General features: G+C 35.6%; 1 protein-coding gene across 1 annotated transcript; it reads right to left on the bottom strand.

Annotated features, from left to right (window-relative positions):
• Positions 1-5,819: 5,819 nt before the first annotated feature.
• On the bottom strand, positions 5,820-17,108 carry LOC124372241. The gene is made up of 4 exons (XM_046830645.1): positions 17,103-17,108; positions 16,800-16,922; positions 8,296-8,335; positions 5,820-6,636 (listed from the first exon to the last, which is right to left on the bottom strand). Exons 1-4 carry the CDS (start codon positions 17,106-17,108, stop codon positions 6,137-6,139), a joined length of 669 nt encoding a protein of 222 aa, XP_046686601.1. The 3' UTR covers positions 5,820-6,136.
• Positions 17,109-17,861: the final 753 nt, after the last annotated feature.

Below are 17,861 nucleotides of genomic sequence, written 5' to 3'. Positions count from 1 at the left end.
CTCGTGTCGTCACGCTCTTAGTCAGTATGCTATGTCACATGTTGAAATCGGAATTCGTTAAGAAGCAATTATAGAGTCATTACAATTTCCGCCTTCAAGTAATTGTCGACTTGTTTAATCCAACTGCACAACACTCGAAGTTAAACACCAAATTTTATTTAAAATTTAGTTACTTAGCTGTTGAAAGTTGGTGTTGAACGTTCAGGTTTGAGCCCCCTCCATCAAAGTTTTTATTTATTTATTTATTTACATACGGTATACACCATTTCACATTTGATATAGGTATTATGAAAATACAAGAGGCTTGATAAAAACAACTTACATAAATAGTTTACATGCATACATGCTAAAGCAAACAAAAGCAAAAATAAGCAAAACAAGTGCCAAATAACATCAACATCGTGAATAAAAAGAAAAATTACAACAGCAATATGTGTAGTTCATAAACAAGTGCAACATGAAGGTGGATACGTAAAAAAATTAATTAAAGTAGCGTATAAATTATAGAGTTACTTATATACTGCTGAGACATACATATGAGCAAATACAATACGAAAGAAAAATTAAAGATTAGCGTAGCCTATGTTCATTGATATATAAAAAAAAATCTCAAGAAACCATTTCCATTTTGCAAAATATAAAACATGCTACAATACATGCAAATTTTGATGCCATTATAATAATATATGAACAAAAGTGTTAAGAAAACAGCAAGCAATATATAACATTCACAAGAAACCATTTCTATTTAGCGAAATATAAAATACGCGACATTACATGCAGGGTGTGATGCCATTAAATATAAACAAGTGTTAAAAAAAAAAACAACAAAACAACAAAAAAAAAAACAAAAAACAGCAAGCAAAATATAACGTTCAGTGTCAGAGTTTCACGTGTGGCCAGAGAGATATTTAGTGACCTCCCTCTTGAATGATGTGTCGGACATGCTGAACAAATCAATATGCGCAGGAAGACCATTTCCCAACCTGTGAATTCTCGGTATTGTACTGTTGTACGCATAGTTCGTAGCGAGGAAATCCCTCTCGAAAAGCTGCACAGATCTTGAAGACGGTCGAGGACAACGAAGACTGATCCTCTCTAAAAGTATCGGGGAATCACAAGACGACAACAAAATCTTCTTCAAGAACATCAGGTCAGCAATCTGGCGTCTAGTGCTCAAGGGTAGGAGCCCAAAGTGGCGTTGCAGATCTTCAACAGGAACCCCGTCGTAGGCAAATCCAAGTCTCAACCCAATCAGCCTGATGAATCTTATCTGAATTCTTTCAACGAGTTCCACCTGACCCAACAGGTAGGGAGACCATAGCGGCGAACAGTATTCCAATATTGGTCGAACCAACTGGACGTACAGGACCCGAAGTGTCCATGGTGAAAACCCATCTCGAGAAGTCCTAAATATAAGACCGAGGGCAATAGTGGCTTTCCTAGTAATTGCAGACAGATGCTGTTCAGGGCTCAGTGACGAGGACAAGATAACTCCCAAATCCTTAACTGTACTTGAGCGATTCAGTATGGTTCCTTCCATCTCGTAGTTGAAGACTATGACCCTAGCTGAGCGATGGAATGAGACCACAGAGCACTTTGCGAAATTTATATCCATGCCATCCCGCACACACCAGGAGACGACACTTTCCAAGTCGGATTGCAGAGAGGCGCAGTCTTGAAGTGAGGATATCTCCCTATATACCTTGGCGTCATCCGCGAACATTAACAGGCTAGACGATGTGACGACATTCTGAAGGTCATTAATGAAGATAGAAAAAAGGGCAGGTCCCAGCAGAGAACCCTGAGGCACCCCAGACACCGCCTCAAATGCAAAAGATGTCCCACCGGCATGACGCACGACGAGGAGACGATTCGTCAGGTAACTCTCGAACCACATCAAGAGAGATCCAGTCACTCCCCATGTCCTAAGTTTTGCTAGGAGATGAATGTGGCTTATCCTGTCGAAAGCCTTTGACAAATCAAGATAAACGCAATCGACCTGGTGGCCCAATCTGAAGGAGGATGTAATGTCATTTTCCAAAGTCACGAGATTGGTTGTTGCCGACCTTCCCCTCATAAAACCGTGCTGAGCTGGAGAGATGATGTTCTTGGCTTCAAATGAAAGTCTACGTAAGACCAAGGACTCAAAAACTTTGGCTAGGGCAGGCTGAATTGCAACAGGTCTGTAGTTCTTGGCATTTACTGGATCACCACTTTTCAGGATAGGTGTAATAAAGCTCGACTTCAGGTTCTTAGGGAAAATGCCCAGAGTTAGAAGAGCATTGAAATATTGGGTGACATGTGGAGCCAAGATACCACTACAAAACTTCAATACTACTGGAGGAATCCCATCTGGCCCCGCACCCTTCCTTTCATCCAGCCCAGCTAGTGTCTCCTCCACTTCTTCACATGAGATGTGAAAACCTGACAGATGGAATGAGGTTTCCAGCTCCAAAGGAACTGGAAGTGCTTGTGGGAACCTGTATACAGAAGAGAAATATGAAGCAAACAAGTCACATATGCCCTTAGGGGTGTCCGCTGTCACGTTGTCAAGGTACAGGTTGGAAAGTGATGAAGACTTGTGTTTCATATTCCTGATGTGTCCCCAGAAGACCTTCACATTGCTTGATATGGAGTTTTCAATACGAAGTATATAGTCCCTGTAACAGGAGGCGGATAGAGTCTTACACCTTGCACGAACACTACGAAATTGCAAGTAGTCTGAGTCTTTTAATGACTTTTTGAACTTGTCGTGCAGCATCTTTTTCAAAATGACTAGTGCCTTCAGCTCTAATGAAAACCAACAAGGGAAGTTGCGTTTTCCAAGTACTTTCGTGTGGGTCAAGTCCTTGATCACCCCACTGAGAGAGCCACAAAAATCAATGAATGCAGTCTCCACACTGTCCCCCATCACGTTGTTTAGTACCGGATACGGCCAACCCTGAATCACTCTAAATATCTCAAACAGATCACTCCTCCTAAAGTCGTAGATAAGGGTCCTGTTATTATCAGTGACTGGTCTGAAACATGGAACGGTAATATCGAGAGCTGGATGATGTTATTCCACCTGAATAAGGCGATCAAGAGACCTTCGGACACTGATGTCTATCCTGGAAGAGAAAACTAGATCCAGTAATATTCCACGCTCGTTGTTAACATCGTTGACCTGTGTAAGATTGAAGATATGGGCAAGATCTTTGATTGGCTGGCTCGCAGGGTCATGACTTTGAGAGCCGAGAGGATCCCAATCCGCGTTGGGGAGGTTAAAATCGCCCAACAACAGGATAGGTTCAAAATTTTCAGAGGTGAGGAGCAGCTCTTCGACAATTGAGGCAAAATCAAAGTATTGGCTTGAGGGCATGTTAGGTGGAAGGTAGACTCCGCCGACCAGCATCCGATGACTAGATGATAATTTGACAGTTGCAAAAACACATTCTACAGATCTATTCTTTGGTATGATTTCTTGGGATAGTATGTTGTCCTTTATTGCAAGCAAAACACCTCTCCCGCTAACTTTAGATGAGGTCAGTTCTGAACGATCACAACGAAATATATTATAATTTTGCAAACCAAGCTCAGCACTACAAATGTCGGCAGATAAATTAGTTTCAACCAGTATTAATATATCATAATTATGGCAGACAGGTATTGATTGTTTCAATGAGGTAAACTTTGTCCTTAAGCCGTTGACATTTTGGAAATAGAGTTCCAAAGCTGACTGGTTTACCCCAGCATTTTCTAGTTTTTTGGCTCGAAGGTAGTTATACAGGGTGATCCTTTCAAGTAACGTATAGTGATGTTACTTTCCCCATTCATCCTGCGTCTCCCCAGTTCATCCCTCAGCTTCTTAAGATATTGCCGTTCCTTCATGGTGCGATCTCTCGATATAGAAATGTCAGAGAGGGCGGGATCAACGTCAGAAATTGCCTCCTTAGAGAAGCCGCTAACGAACTGCATCGCGTCTTCTACCGAACAAAAAACTACTTTCAGTAGTCTATCTTTATCTTTTAATGGCTTGCTCAACCTGAAAATTTTTAGGCCGTTGACATGAATGCCGATATTCAAGGCCTCAATTACCTTTGAAATCAGCAAAGTCTCATGCTCTTTTTTTAGTTTTGGTGTCTCCTTGAGGTTAAAGATAATAACATTCCGTTTCCTAAATAGACGCTCGTTGATTTCTTGGATGACAATCTCCTCAGATTCACCCCCACTGTAATTTTCTCGTGTCTGTTTGATTTTGGCTATTTCGTCGTGGATTACTTTAATATCCGTCTCATTTGAGGTCACTCTCTGTTCCAATAAATCTACAGTAGCCTTAATAGCTTGGATATCGGTCTTGATTTCCGAAATTCCTGCAATTATACCGTCAATTTTGTCAAGCTTATCGAGTTTCTGCACTATTACAGCGAATTGGTCGTTCAGATGATCAATTTTTAAAGATAGGTCATCCGTGTTAACGTTGCAGTCTACGCGCTCGCATTTCCATGTTTTCTGGGTGCCATCAGCTATTTTCCTGTATTCCGCCGGAGTTATTCTGACGCACTCAGGATGGAACCATCGTTTGCAGGCTCCATCGCATTCCACGCCCTTATTCACAACTTCTCTAACGCAGACACGACAATAGTTTTTGCTTACCAAAATGAAACAGTAAGTGATATAATATCTAAAAGGCTGTGGTTTCTTTTTAAACGTTGATGCAAGTCAAGCACGGAGACAAGTCATTACTCTACGCATTGGAGTAGAAGCAGACGATGTGATCAGCTGAAGGGGAGATCTGTGATAGACCAATAATTAATAAAATTACGTAAGTAGAAAAATATTAATTAGAAAAATATTAATTTGTAACAACATGCCAATGATTTGTAAAAACATGCACTAAGAGAGATATGCTTCAAGTATTTAAAAGAAATTCAAACAAAACTAATAAATTTAATTGAAGTTTATAACAACAGTCACTCACAAGCCGAATCTGTTGACCCAGGTTATGTCCACATGCTAATGACAGATACTACACAATCCACGATACTTTTCGGAGCACAAAATGCAAGTAACTAACAAGTCGCCTTTGGCACCTAAAATCATGTACCGCTTCAAGTGTAATAATTATAATACACAATTAGATTCATTTACAAATTATTGTATACATCCTCTTTGAATCACCCGTATTTCAAGATAAATCATAATCCATGAATTTATCCTTAAATTGGTTCATTTATTGTCCAGGAACACTTAAATTTATGCTTTAATAGCTTGGAGGGAAAAATAATACCACGGATTAAATTTGAGATCAAAGTTTTGCATCCACAAAAGCGCAGTAAATATGTATTGCCCAATAATTATCAAGTGTTATCTGAAGTAATCTCTTAAAAAATTGTTATATAAACAGCAATAATCCATATAAAACCAGACTGGAATTTTAAAGAATATTGAAATATTATTTACAATACTTTTTAAAGAACAAACATCATTGTTCAGTGGATCTTAGCTACTTTTAAAAGTTTCAAGGTCCATGTTTGCTGTGGCAGTTTCGTGTAGGTACTGTATTGGGCGATTAGTATCAATTATAATCATAATCATTCCTTGTTGATTTTAATTTTTAACATGCTTATTATAATACAATTTTACTATAATACCAATTACTGAAATGATTCTATTCGTATTCAGATGCTCTTGAGAGATAAAGCTTAATTAAAATGAATAGCTTTAATGGATTGCATATTAAACAGATATCAACGGATATACCATTACTATACAAACCTTGCAATATTCTGTTTTTGTTTTTGTTTTAATTACACCAAAAATATATAATACGTGTAGCCAAAGTGATGGTCTGATGGAATACCAGCTACTAACCCTGCTATGAGAAAGGTGACCGTAACCACACACGCTGTTCTCTGTGCAAGGCATCTCATAGACAATCCATTCGTAATAACACTAGAATCTCTGAGTTATGTGATGGTTATTGGAAAGTGTTGCAATCTACGTAACTGCGTAGTAATTTCAATAAACCTTTATATCTGAACAAACTTGTTTTATCATAAAGGTAAAATAGGTGAAAATAAAGATCGTTTATTTAGATTACATAGAATCACGGCTAGAAAATAATGCCTCATTCCTCACAGGTTACCAGTTCCTATCCCAAATGGAATCCTCCAAAGTTGAATCCTCCGAGGAGTCCGTTGAAGAGTTGATTCTGCAAGGCTGCCAGAGAACTCTGCAGGCTGAAGAATTGCTGCTGAGCGATCGACTGCTGAGCCTTGTACCATTCGTTCCATTTCTCTTGCTGCTCCTTAAGAATAGTAATCTTGAGTTTGACCTTCTCGCACTCCTGGAGGCTGAGTGGCGCTACGGTGCTGGAGTCCTTCGAGAATACCTCCTGTGTACAGGAACCACCGTGTAAGCGCACAAGGATTCCTGGAGCGTCAGTGAAGTACTCGTCTCCCACCAGCAGCGTCTTGTTGAGATTTATGATGGCCTGAGGGCGGTCTTGGCAGCGGTACTCTGCCACCTTGCGGATCCCATGACCCAGGATAGTGACAGTGGCCACGCACTCCCCAGACACCTCAGTCTGCGACAGGCTCACGCGATAGCCGTTAGCGTCAGACACGGAGTGACCGCTGGAGGCGAAGTAATCTACCAATCATATAATAAACTTGTGATTGTGACTAATAAACAGCTATACAAAATAGTTATGACACTTTAAATATGCAAATGAATATGTAAAATAAAAAAATAAATGGTCTATTTATACAAAAACAGTCTTACTTACTCAAATGGATGGTCTAATAATTTTGATTAAGAAGCATTGGCAATGTTTTAATTATATGTTATTCTCTGTCTAGACGTAAATACGTACTTTAAATTAATAATGCATTTAAATGGCCGGTAGTAGACACCTTCTAACCGAAGTAGACTTCTCAGTTCTAAGTATGCATATATTTTTTTTCTTCGTCGAGGCAACTAGGCAACAGTGCCATCACTGGAAATATCTTAGACCGGAAGTCTATTACAAGGGCTAGAACAAAACTCTTTTTAGCCGAATTAGATTTCCGAGATCTGTCTATTAGTACCTTCTTGATCGGAGCAGCAAAGCATACTCAGCTTTAGCAACGGAAATATGTATAATTGATTCGAATCAGAAATGTGCATACACTTGCAAACATAATTTAATAAGAGTCAGTTTGAACTCTGATCCTCTTAACAATGATTACTAAAATAATATGTAGCTGATGTATGTCTTGATGTAATTATGTGCGAAGCCGCAAGTACCGGCTAGTTACCTTATATATATATATATATATATATATATATATATATATATATATATATATATGCGCCGAGTTGTCTTGGCTCCAGGTAGGTTCTTGAAATATTCATTTAGATTTTCTTTCAAAAAGCGAACCTCTTTATAACTTCAACCAGCAAAATTTCAACCATTTTAGTGGTTTCTTTTAGTTGTTTTTCCCTATTAGTAATACAATTTTATAATTATGTACTACTTTAAAATTTATTTGTACGTGTATCAGTTTTAAATGAGGTTGCTTTTTCTTAGCGGATTGTATTACCTACTTTAAACCAACCATTTGGATCATAAATGAACTGAACTTTTTATTCCTTTTTTCAATAACACCTGATTCAGTGTATTTCGGTAAAAGTTAATGCCCAACATCATAAAGATAGATTAGATTTTTTCAATTTGTAACTTAGATTATTGAACACATTTTAACAATATTTGGACCATTTTACTGTTTTATTCTCCCCTCTGTATGCATTTGTAGAAAACATGATTGGTGTTTATTGGCTTATATTGGTTGGTTAACTTCATTCAAACATGTTTGAGGAAACAAGAGGCAAGGTTCTTGGAACTCCGCTCTCCCTCAGTTACATATCATTTGTACATGTAACCAGGGTAGGCCCATTACATAAATCTTCATCGCCAGACATCATAACAATATGTAAACACGTCATGAACTGTCACCACTGTTGTTTAAAAAACTGACAGTCATAACTGATTCCTATATACAAAATAAAATAGTAATATAATTACAGTTCACTATTGTAAGTTATTCAATTACTGTATCTTCACTTTGCTCCTTGTTCTTTTCGCCACTTGACCAATATATTTATGCCGTAATCTTTGAAATTTCCCTTGCTTGGTATGATTCCTTAAATTTATCGAGTTACTTTAGATTCGCAGAGAATCTAGTAAGGTACGTCCCTATTTTTATGTTATGAGTTATAAATCCTGTCTATATTAAATTAAACATCAAGTATTAAAATCTTTCAGCTTACTTTCGGTGTATCCAACATAAGACGCAGGGAAGCAGGCTGCCTGAAACATAATGAAGATCAGTGTTATTTATGTTAATTGAAAACTGTGGCAGCATCACTCAAAAATCAGTTTTGAATGTTATTATTGTATACACTTAAAATTAAACTGCATTGAATTAATGTACAAACTAGTACGACAGGAATTAACTTCATCATTTTATATTTTAAAATTGTTCATATGAAATTATGCATCTTCGCAAGATCTTCCTTTCAACATTACCGTAGGGATAATTCTAGTCTTATTAATTTTAAAATTAACTTTATAAATATATTAATGACAAGATTACTAACGATTTAGTATATTTACTAATTCAAAGTTATTGATAGTTCAGCATTTCATATAAGAACATTAAACATACGCGTGATGGTGTTGGTTGGTTGTTTTGTACCGTATTACTCGTAGTTATTATTTTACTCATGATAAGAATAATCTGAACCTGTTACAATTAACACGCTTAATTTATTTCACAATTTCAGCAAAATACATATCTCACAACAACGCGAAGTGTGACGCATGCCATTATGCACTTTTAATTATCTCTACTGCTTCATTATCAAGATTCAAAAACTGTAATTTATTTATTTGTCATCACAACACTTCCCCTGCTCAAGATACTCGTTAAATCAAAATCTGAACATTGAGCTTATACAAAAAAAGTAATTCAACTCCTTCATATATATAATAAAACAGTACAAATTCAACTGATATAACTTTATATTTGCCCTTTATATAAACCTAAACATGAGGGAGTATTATTTTCCCCAGACCCCCCTCCTCTGCTACTGACTAAGATAGTGTCAATTATCCTTCCTCATCTTTGCAAAATTCAGCCTCTACCCCGACCTCATCCACACTGAATATTCTGTCACTCCGGAATTAGCGCAAAGGTCCTTTCAGGAATAAATCAGTGAGAGGATTCCTTATCAAGTTATCGTTAGAGAAAAACTTAAAGTTAAATATAGCGTTTTTATCCTAAAAATCATACAAATATTTAAAATTTTGTTTTACTATTCACTGAATTTAATTAATGTACCAGTATATGTTGTTACCGTATATAAAGTCTGTTTCATAATGAAAGAACTTAATTGGGGTCCCCTGTTCGTATAACGTGTCAATAAATGTTGTAATAAACCAATCAAAATATTGCCTTTTATTCTGGTATTATTTCTACGTAACGTTTCTATTTTATTTCTGACTAATCTATTTCACTAATCATTTCGAAATTTTATAAAAGTCGCCGTACAAATTCATAACACTAACAATCAGTAGATATTAAGTTACATGTACCTTCTTTGTAAATTATGCACGTAGAAAGGATAAAACATTCACTCTTGAGCACGTCTGTCTAAAATATGGTTTCACTGTAACTACTTTGAAAGTCAAAGTTAAAATTTACGTCGGCAGTAAAGATAAGTAACTCATCACTCCTATGTTACTAGGTTAATTTTAAAAGCATTGCTTCATTTCGTTGGTCTTGACAAACAACACGACAAGACACACATGGCCACCACAAAATCTTCATTTTTGTTAATTGGAAATCACACTACAAGGAATATTAGTCAACGTGTTGTAATGTCTGTGAGCTTAATAAATTAATCATACAGATGAGACAAAATGTAGACATGAAAATCAATGTTTGCATACAATGTTTACTAATAACGATATAAACTTTGATTCCCGTACCACACATCTTGTGCTGTGCTACTTAACCTAGCTCAAGTGGGAGATCCTAGTTTCCGATATCTTGAATGTGGTGCCATTTCCGAATTGCATAACTATATCCAGCCTATGAAAATCATTAATTATTATGTCGACTATTATATACTGATTTGTAAATGTTACTCGAGAAAAACATCAGTTTAACTCTCAATTTTCCCTCAGAATCAGATATTTTGTTAAATTCCATTAATCATTATAAATTTAATCAGTAAAAGAATCATTACTTTTTCTAAGGATTAACCTTCTGAAAAAAATGCTTTAAAATACTTTGATATAATCTTGTACAATTAAAAGCTAAAGTCATTTTTCTACCATTAGAAATATTAATACTTACTGATAATAAAATTAATAATTTTAATTTAAAATATGATTTTAAAAATTCATCTTGTAATTTTTTTTAGGGGTCTAGCTGCAGCAGAATTTTTTACGTTTTCATGTATCTTAAGTTTTATTTTCGGAAAGTATACACCTAGCCAAGGAGTTCTTATATGCATATATTCGTGAATTTTCTACAGTTCAACCACACAAAGTTTAATCATTAGGTTATTCATAAAATATGGTAAAAACTTAGAAGAGGTCGAGGATAAGATATTCAGCACCACTTGCCCTAGACAGTTGTGTAAGATTAGTACTGATCAGCAATTCAATTCAAATTCTCATTTAGAAGATTTAAATTCCTTCGGTTCAACAGCTGTCTAATGTAGTTGATTTTCAAAAACAAAACTTTTCAAGCAAGGCAATGAATAGAATAACTAAGTAAAATCACAGAAGATGGAGTTTTTATGAGCACTTTACACAGAAGAATTTCATTTTATTTGAACACCAAAAAATGAAACGTATGTATTACTAAGAAATATTTGTTACAAAAGTAAATAAGGAATGATCTTAAAATTGGCCTCACAAAATAAAAAGTTTTAAAAGTTGGTTGTGATTTTTTCAATATTTTGCAATAATAAATTAATATAACCTTTAACATTATCCACTATCACTACAAATCAATAACTTTGTGACATAAATTCATATTGGAGGCATGTTCACATTTTAAAGTTAATTTACACAAAAAACTGAACTTTTAATACAAACTTTACAAGAATTATACAATTTTAAAAGTCTTATTACAATTTTTTAATCATTTTCTAAAATAATCTGCCATACGAGTACATCGGGACATACGCGACCCTAAAGAAACTAACATTTAACCTGGTAAAGTATGTGTTTTAGCGATGTTGTTTTCTCTTAGTATTACAGAAACAATTAGCTAAAATAATGCATTCCTCTAGAAAATAAATATTACCAGTTGCTGAATGCAAGATGAACACAAATCCAGACGATTGGAGAATACGACTATTTCACAAACAGCTGATTGCAGCTTAAAATACGACCAACTGTTGTTAACTAAGATAAGTGCGAGCAATATTTAACACAGTTTTTGATTGTTGGACAACCTGGATGGTTTTCACCTTGAGGATGGAAAAATAATCACAGAATGTGTTATATGTGTACTTACCGTCGTTAGATGTAATTTAGAGGTTATGAACACAATGTCGATTCATTAGCTGACCACTTCGTACCAGTGACGTGCGTAAGCTCCCTTAGTTATCTATTATGATAGACAGACAAACAACAGGCACACCCACAGATGTTTAAAACATTTTGAACATATTTTTTGATGATCCATATCTCAAGGTGAACATTTACTGATATTTGCGAAAATAATCAACAAAGCAACATAGTAGCAACCCAAATAGTTATAACAATCCCTTTCAATAACAAATTGTATTTTTAAACAACTAAATCTATTTTAATGAATTATATTATTTTATATTTATTTATACCATGTTTGAGTTACTTACTAAAGCAATTACAGCAAATGCTGACAGTGACCCCATGACGAATTGGTGACTATGATCAGTTAGGTACTGTTTCTAGCTAGTCGTTTATAAGCCGTAGTCAACGACCCAAGGTCTTTATCACGAAAACACTCTGAGTTGCTAATGGGTCCATTAGACTGAGACTGAGAAGTCAGGGAGGGTTTCTTCGTATCATCAGAGATATCTCTGGTATAGACGATGAAGAATTAGTCATCAAACCTCAACATTGAACATCAATGTGTTTTTGAAATATATAAGGTAAGAGGTTTATTGCGAATATTTCAAATCTAGTAAATTCCAGAAAATACACAGAGTCACAGTTATTCTCTGTATGAAAATGAAACATTTGTTTTAACTGTGTTACAATTTTTCCTCCTCTTCTTTTTCAAATTGTGGCAATATATGGATGGAAATATTGTTTAGTTGGCTTCCTTATATTTTAATATGGAGCATTGTACCTCTTCTAACATGGTTCTACTTGGTAGAATAAAAAACCAAATATAACATGATATAAAATTCAATGTCTATAGAACTAATGATATCGCACTGTACCTTGTCAAAACAGTTCCAAATGTTGTAGTCATCCACTGCAAATTTGGGAACAAAAGTCTTATAAACAAACACAAATTTTGAATATTTGGTCATTCCATGAGAAATTTTGAAATAGAATTTTTAGGGTATCTTATAACCAGACCTAATGAAAAATTTCTACAGGACTAAAGATAAGAATTTTTACAGGACTAGGGGGAAAAATGCGTGTTTTTATTTAAAACAAAAAGAATTTAATATATAATGTTTTTATTAAAAACCTTTGACTTTTTTTAATAATATTTTATTGAATAGCGAAATTTCCTTAGCCATAATTTAAACACCTTGACATTCCCTGAATCTATACGTCACGTACTCGTATAAACTGTAAAACCCATTCACAGTTTAATCTTCAGCAGTTTTATTTGGGGCTTGTTACAATAAATCCTAAATTCCCTAATTCAACGCCAGTGGAATTCCTCGTAGAATCATAAATTTTTTTCTTTAGATATCTTAAAAGGCTACACATTGAAATTAAACGAGACATTTTGGCTCACCGGCCACAACATACCGTTACTTTTTATAAGAAGGGTACAGTGAAACTTAGGTGATTTTTCCTTAAAAAGAATTGAGCATTAAAATAATTAGTAGCGTCACTAAGAAGGGTAAAGAATAAAACGACACTCTATTCCCTTATTCTATAACTAGTGTTACCCGTGGGTTCGCACGCTATTTCGCAGGTTTTGCACCCGTATGAGCACCTCTGGTTTGAGTGAATTTTATTCCGACACCAATGTTGAGTTTGTCGTCTTCCAGTGATCAAGAAACTATGTTATAAAGTGTACATTTGTGGTGATTATAATTTACTCTGATCTTAGTATTTTTGTTTCATAGCTGATTTTTCCTCTTTCTCGATCAAGAAAATATATAGCTCGTGTACATGCACAATTGTACACATGCACAATACGTAATTTAGGTTTTATAACAGACTTTAAATGCAATGTAAAAGTTAGACTATATTCTATCTTATATCTATACTGCTAGCAGTTACCCTCTCCTTTGCACGCACTTTAGTAGGTGTTGCACGTGTATGACCACTGCTGGTTCCAGTGAAGTATATTTCCGACGCCAACGTTGAGTTTGCCTTGTTCCCACGATCAAAACAATACGTTTATAGTTATGGCCATTGTAATTAATTTTATTAGTATGATTTGTTCCATACTTGATTTTGCCTTGTTTTTCGATCAAGAAAATATATATCTATATATATATATTACAGATCAGAGAAGCTCACATATGTTAAAAGTGAACTAAGGTTTAAGATGAGTGTTATGTCTTGAAATTTATAGTAAAAATTAGATAGCAACATTGTCTTTTAGGTCTAATACTAAATATTTGATAAAAAAAGTACAGTTAAAACTATATTAACAATGACACCACAAGTTTGTTTCTTTATGAACTGAAAAATATTGCTAATATTTTAGTACATTTAGAGCTGGAATTGGTACATTACTTCAAAAGCTCAGTCCAGCGAAGTTTCAAATAGCATAGTTCTTTCCGTAAATTTTCTAAAAATTAAAATAAAATCTTTAAGTTTTCTTTAGCTTTGAGAACTAAATTATCTATATAGACTAAGTTTTGAATAAACCTGTCTTTCTATCAGTGAACAATTAATCCGATGATGATGTACGTCAATGATGAGCATGATATTTGGCTGAGCGTTAACGAACATTTTTAAATTGGTCTTATACGTAAACGAAATGGCAACGACAACATCAAAGAATAGGTACATCTGTAAAGAAAGTGAGTACAGTAGTACGTTAACAAGTAACACATTGACACTAACGTGTAACCTAATTATCCCTAAGATATCTTGAAACAGTTAACATAATATGTGGACTACAATTTTGCACTAAACTTTATTTTTAAATAGTCAGGGGGTGTGTAAACATTCCTTTCTGTACGAATGTCTGTAGGTCCGCAAGTCATCTTATGACGTACATACTTGATAGTATATTACGTGTAACTTCAACGAAGCGTGTTACGCGTGTTGCCTTTTCTTACCTTAAGTTTTAATATGAATAGAGTAATCACGACTAGTTTCCCCACCAGAGCTGCAGGTTATGAGGATTTAGGAATCCCGTGCGGATCTGCTATGTGTGGGAATTCCGTTAATTTAACATGGACCATGATTGTCAGTACCAGCGCATGTACTATTTTTCCTTTGCTATTTATCTCCTTAATCCCTATCGTTTTTGTATTCGTTCTAGCAAGTCACAAGAGTGGATGCTAGATGTTAATACATCCACTTAAAATCTTAAAAAGTGGATTTAAATATGAGATTAAATTGAGAAACAACTTACCAATCATATGTGAAGGAAACATGATTTTTTCCAAACATATCGCATCTTTCAGCGATACAAAAAATTAGTAAAACTACTGTGCGATACCAGCAAACTGATATCTTTCTCAGCTGATTAAAATAACTTACTCACAGCTATATAATCTAGGTTAACATAAACCAATAAGACCAAAACGTAAAAAAAACCACAAAAAATACTTCGTCTAAAATAATCTTAAAAAGGACAATCAGATTCTTACAAATAACAACTTTGAATTAAATTGCTACAATTCATATAAGCTATTCCATACTCCTACTTGTAAGTGCTTTTTGTTGAACAGAATTACCTAAAGGCCATACTGAAATATTATTCTTGTTTCCATAAATAAAATCTATGAAATACGTTAACTTTACTATTTATAAAAGTTATCTGATGTTCTGAAGCCAATACAGAAAATATGGTTTACATTAATCGCGTGGGTATTTCTAGTGTAAAAGTTATTGCCACTCTCCTAGTAACCTGATGTCCTAGAAAATTGGTGGATCCGCTATCTTACACTAACCCACCATATTATGACAGTGATTGGATGTGGACGTAAAGGGCAGTTCTGATCTGACCAAAATTAAGGCGAAGGAAATCTTGACAGATCAAAGTGAACGGTTATATGGATGGTAACATAGAGAAGCGTGTTTTTAGATTATCCAGACATATTGTGTATATCTAGATACACAGCTCGATTATAAACTACCTATATAGACGCTGTATTTGTGTAGATGTATATAAACGATATAGCATATAGTGTTGCACGTCAGCAAAATAGATGAGATAGATAAATTGTTTCAAATATTTAATATTTAAGAGTAAATGTCCGTAGGCACTCAATGAAGGAACTCTGTAATGGTGAAGCTTTTACCTTAAGGGCTTCAAAATTAACCCTTGAAGTTGTTCAAAGTTTTACAGGAGTTCTGAGCAGCCCTGTTCAGGATGTATATTATATTTTCAAAATTTACGAGTTTGGTTTTTAAGTTCATTATTCTAGTATACGAATTAAATATTCTACTTGTTTGTTGCACACTTATACGTCTCTCATCATATTAGTTCGTTACAATGTTTTTAGCTCTAAAATGTTTATCTACTTAAACTCTTTCTACTTTGTAGTTTCCTATTTATATTTAATGTTAAACCACCAATCACTTAGATTAAGTTACTTTTATCCATCAGACGATAGACCATTCAATGCTAATTAAAACCGAGAGTGTAGTGTTCATGAGTGAGCAGCTGAGGGTAGAGGGCAACTCATAGGAGTATGTCAATGGTATCAGACATATTGAATGTGGGGTCAGCCAGGATGTAGGCCTTCGCCCGCCGGAAGATTTTCGGGGAGAGTTGTGTGGTGGTAAATCAACAAAAGTTTTTTCCAAAATATGGAGAGGGTAGTTATAGGCCAATATACGACTTGAGAGGAATTCCACTTGGACATGCGGTATAAACAGACATTTGGGAGAGGCCGCCAGCAGTCAAGTGAGAGTGCATACGACGCGTAGGCCTACCTAACAGCTATTCTCGCTGATGAAGATGGCATGCTGCCAGGGTCAAGAATAACATGGAAAACCATAGTATTTCCGTTAGAGGGGATGATCTTGACGATCGCAATGCCCAGGATCACAGTGTTATGATAGCCATTTTAGAGCGAAAAGGAGAGTTTTTACTTTGAGAGATGCGCGTCACGGGGTTGGACTGTGTGTGGTAAACTTAGATACCTGGGGGGAGGTATTTGACCTTGAGGATCATTAAGTGGAGAGTGATGTCTTTTCTGACATGTGTCATAAGAGGTCTTAGAATTGCATTAAGAGATAACGTGTGCACCCAGGCATTAAGCACATTTACTAGCCTTCATTATATATTTTATCGTTTGCGAGGTATATGCTTCCTGAACAGAGTAAGTGCTAGCCAATGGTGCAGTTTAGAGGGTACAACGGTTATTGCAAAATAACCGAATCAAACAACGTAGAGGGTGGGTGCTGCTTGGATGGGTGACTGTTGGGCGATCCTGTCCTTGAAAGCAGCCCATCTGCCCCAGCCATTGGTACCAAATGCCAAGTCAACACGCATATCTTCTACTATGAACTGAAACATAATTTTGTCATTGACGTTCCGAATGATCTTGTTAATTTGGTGAGTTTCTTCCTCAAAGTCCGGTTCCAAAACAGCATGAAGGACACAACTTTGGCCCGATCTTGATTCTACAGACACGAGCAATGTGGCCAAGCTTGCTAAAACTTTTGCGCGTTTCGTTGATGAACTTACGTCCATAGCGTGATGCACACTATTTCCACACCTTTAACATCTTCCAGTGAGTTGACCACTTGGTCTTTTCGAAGAGCTGTGGCAAAAGTCCGTTGTGCGTTAGGTCGAACACTACTTCCACGAGAACCCAGTGCAATTGGTGTGTTACGTTGCACGGAGTGAATTGACTCAACGTGTTTCACTAACTCCTCCTCAGATTTAGCAAGCTCAAAAACGATTGTGTGACTTTCTTAATCGTTTTTGGTTTAGTACCATGCAGTAACCTAGTACATATCTCCGAATCTGTTAACCCCTTAAATTTAAAAACAATTCTGATAGCAACTTCTCACACTTTTAATTCAACTCACAATTTGGCTACAATTCTGAAGTTCAGCGGCAAATTGTTTCACTGTGTCCACATCTGATTGGACTTTACAGACAAATGTGTGTTGTCTAACTCATAGACCAAGTAGCGGTTCCAGGAAATCTCCCGAAAGTTTTACAAGCGTTGAATAAATGTTCTCCTTCAGATCTATTGGTGTGCAGAGGTCATAACTTTTGATGTAGTCATATAACATATGACTTTGTGATGTTAATGTATGAAACAAGAGGTAAAATTTAATCTTTCATTCTTAATGTACGAAAAAGTATTCACACTGTTGATGCAACTTTTAAAAGTCTCCGTATCGTTAAAGAGGGTGAATAAATGCCAGAGGTGGAATTATCTCCACTTCGTGTAGAATGGGGTCGTCACAGCTGTTTTATCGCCAGCAATCCGGT

This window comes from Homalodisca vitripennis, chromosome 1, assembly GCF_021130785.1.
Source record: "Homalodisca vitripennis isolate AUS2020 chromosome 1, UT_GWSS_2.1, whole genome shotgun sequence".
Lineage (NCBI taxonomy): Eukaryota > Metazoa > Arthropoda > Insecta > Hemiptera > Cicadellidae > Homalodisca > Homalodisca vitripennis.
This window is presented reverse-complemented; position numbering and strand designations above follow the sequence as displayed.

Excerpts from the sequence above, each read along its gene's own strand:
- LOC124372241 (XM_046830645.1), bottom strand. Across the intron at positions 8,336-16,799 it reads CAGCACCCACCCTCTACGTT|GCAGCCTGCTTCCCTGCGTC; the intron begins GTTTGATTCGGT and ends ATTATGTTTCAG. Across the intron at positions 6,637-8,295 it reads TTATGTTGGATACACCGAAA|ATTACTTCGCCTCCAGCGGT; the intron begins GTAAGCTGAAAG and ends TATGATTGGTAG.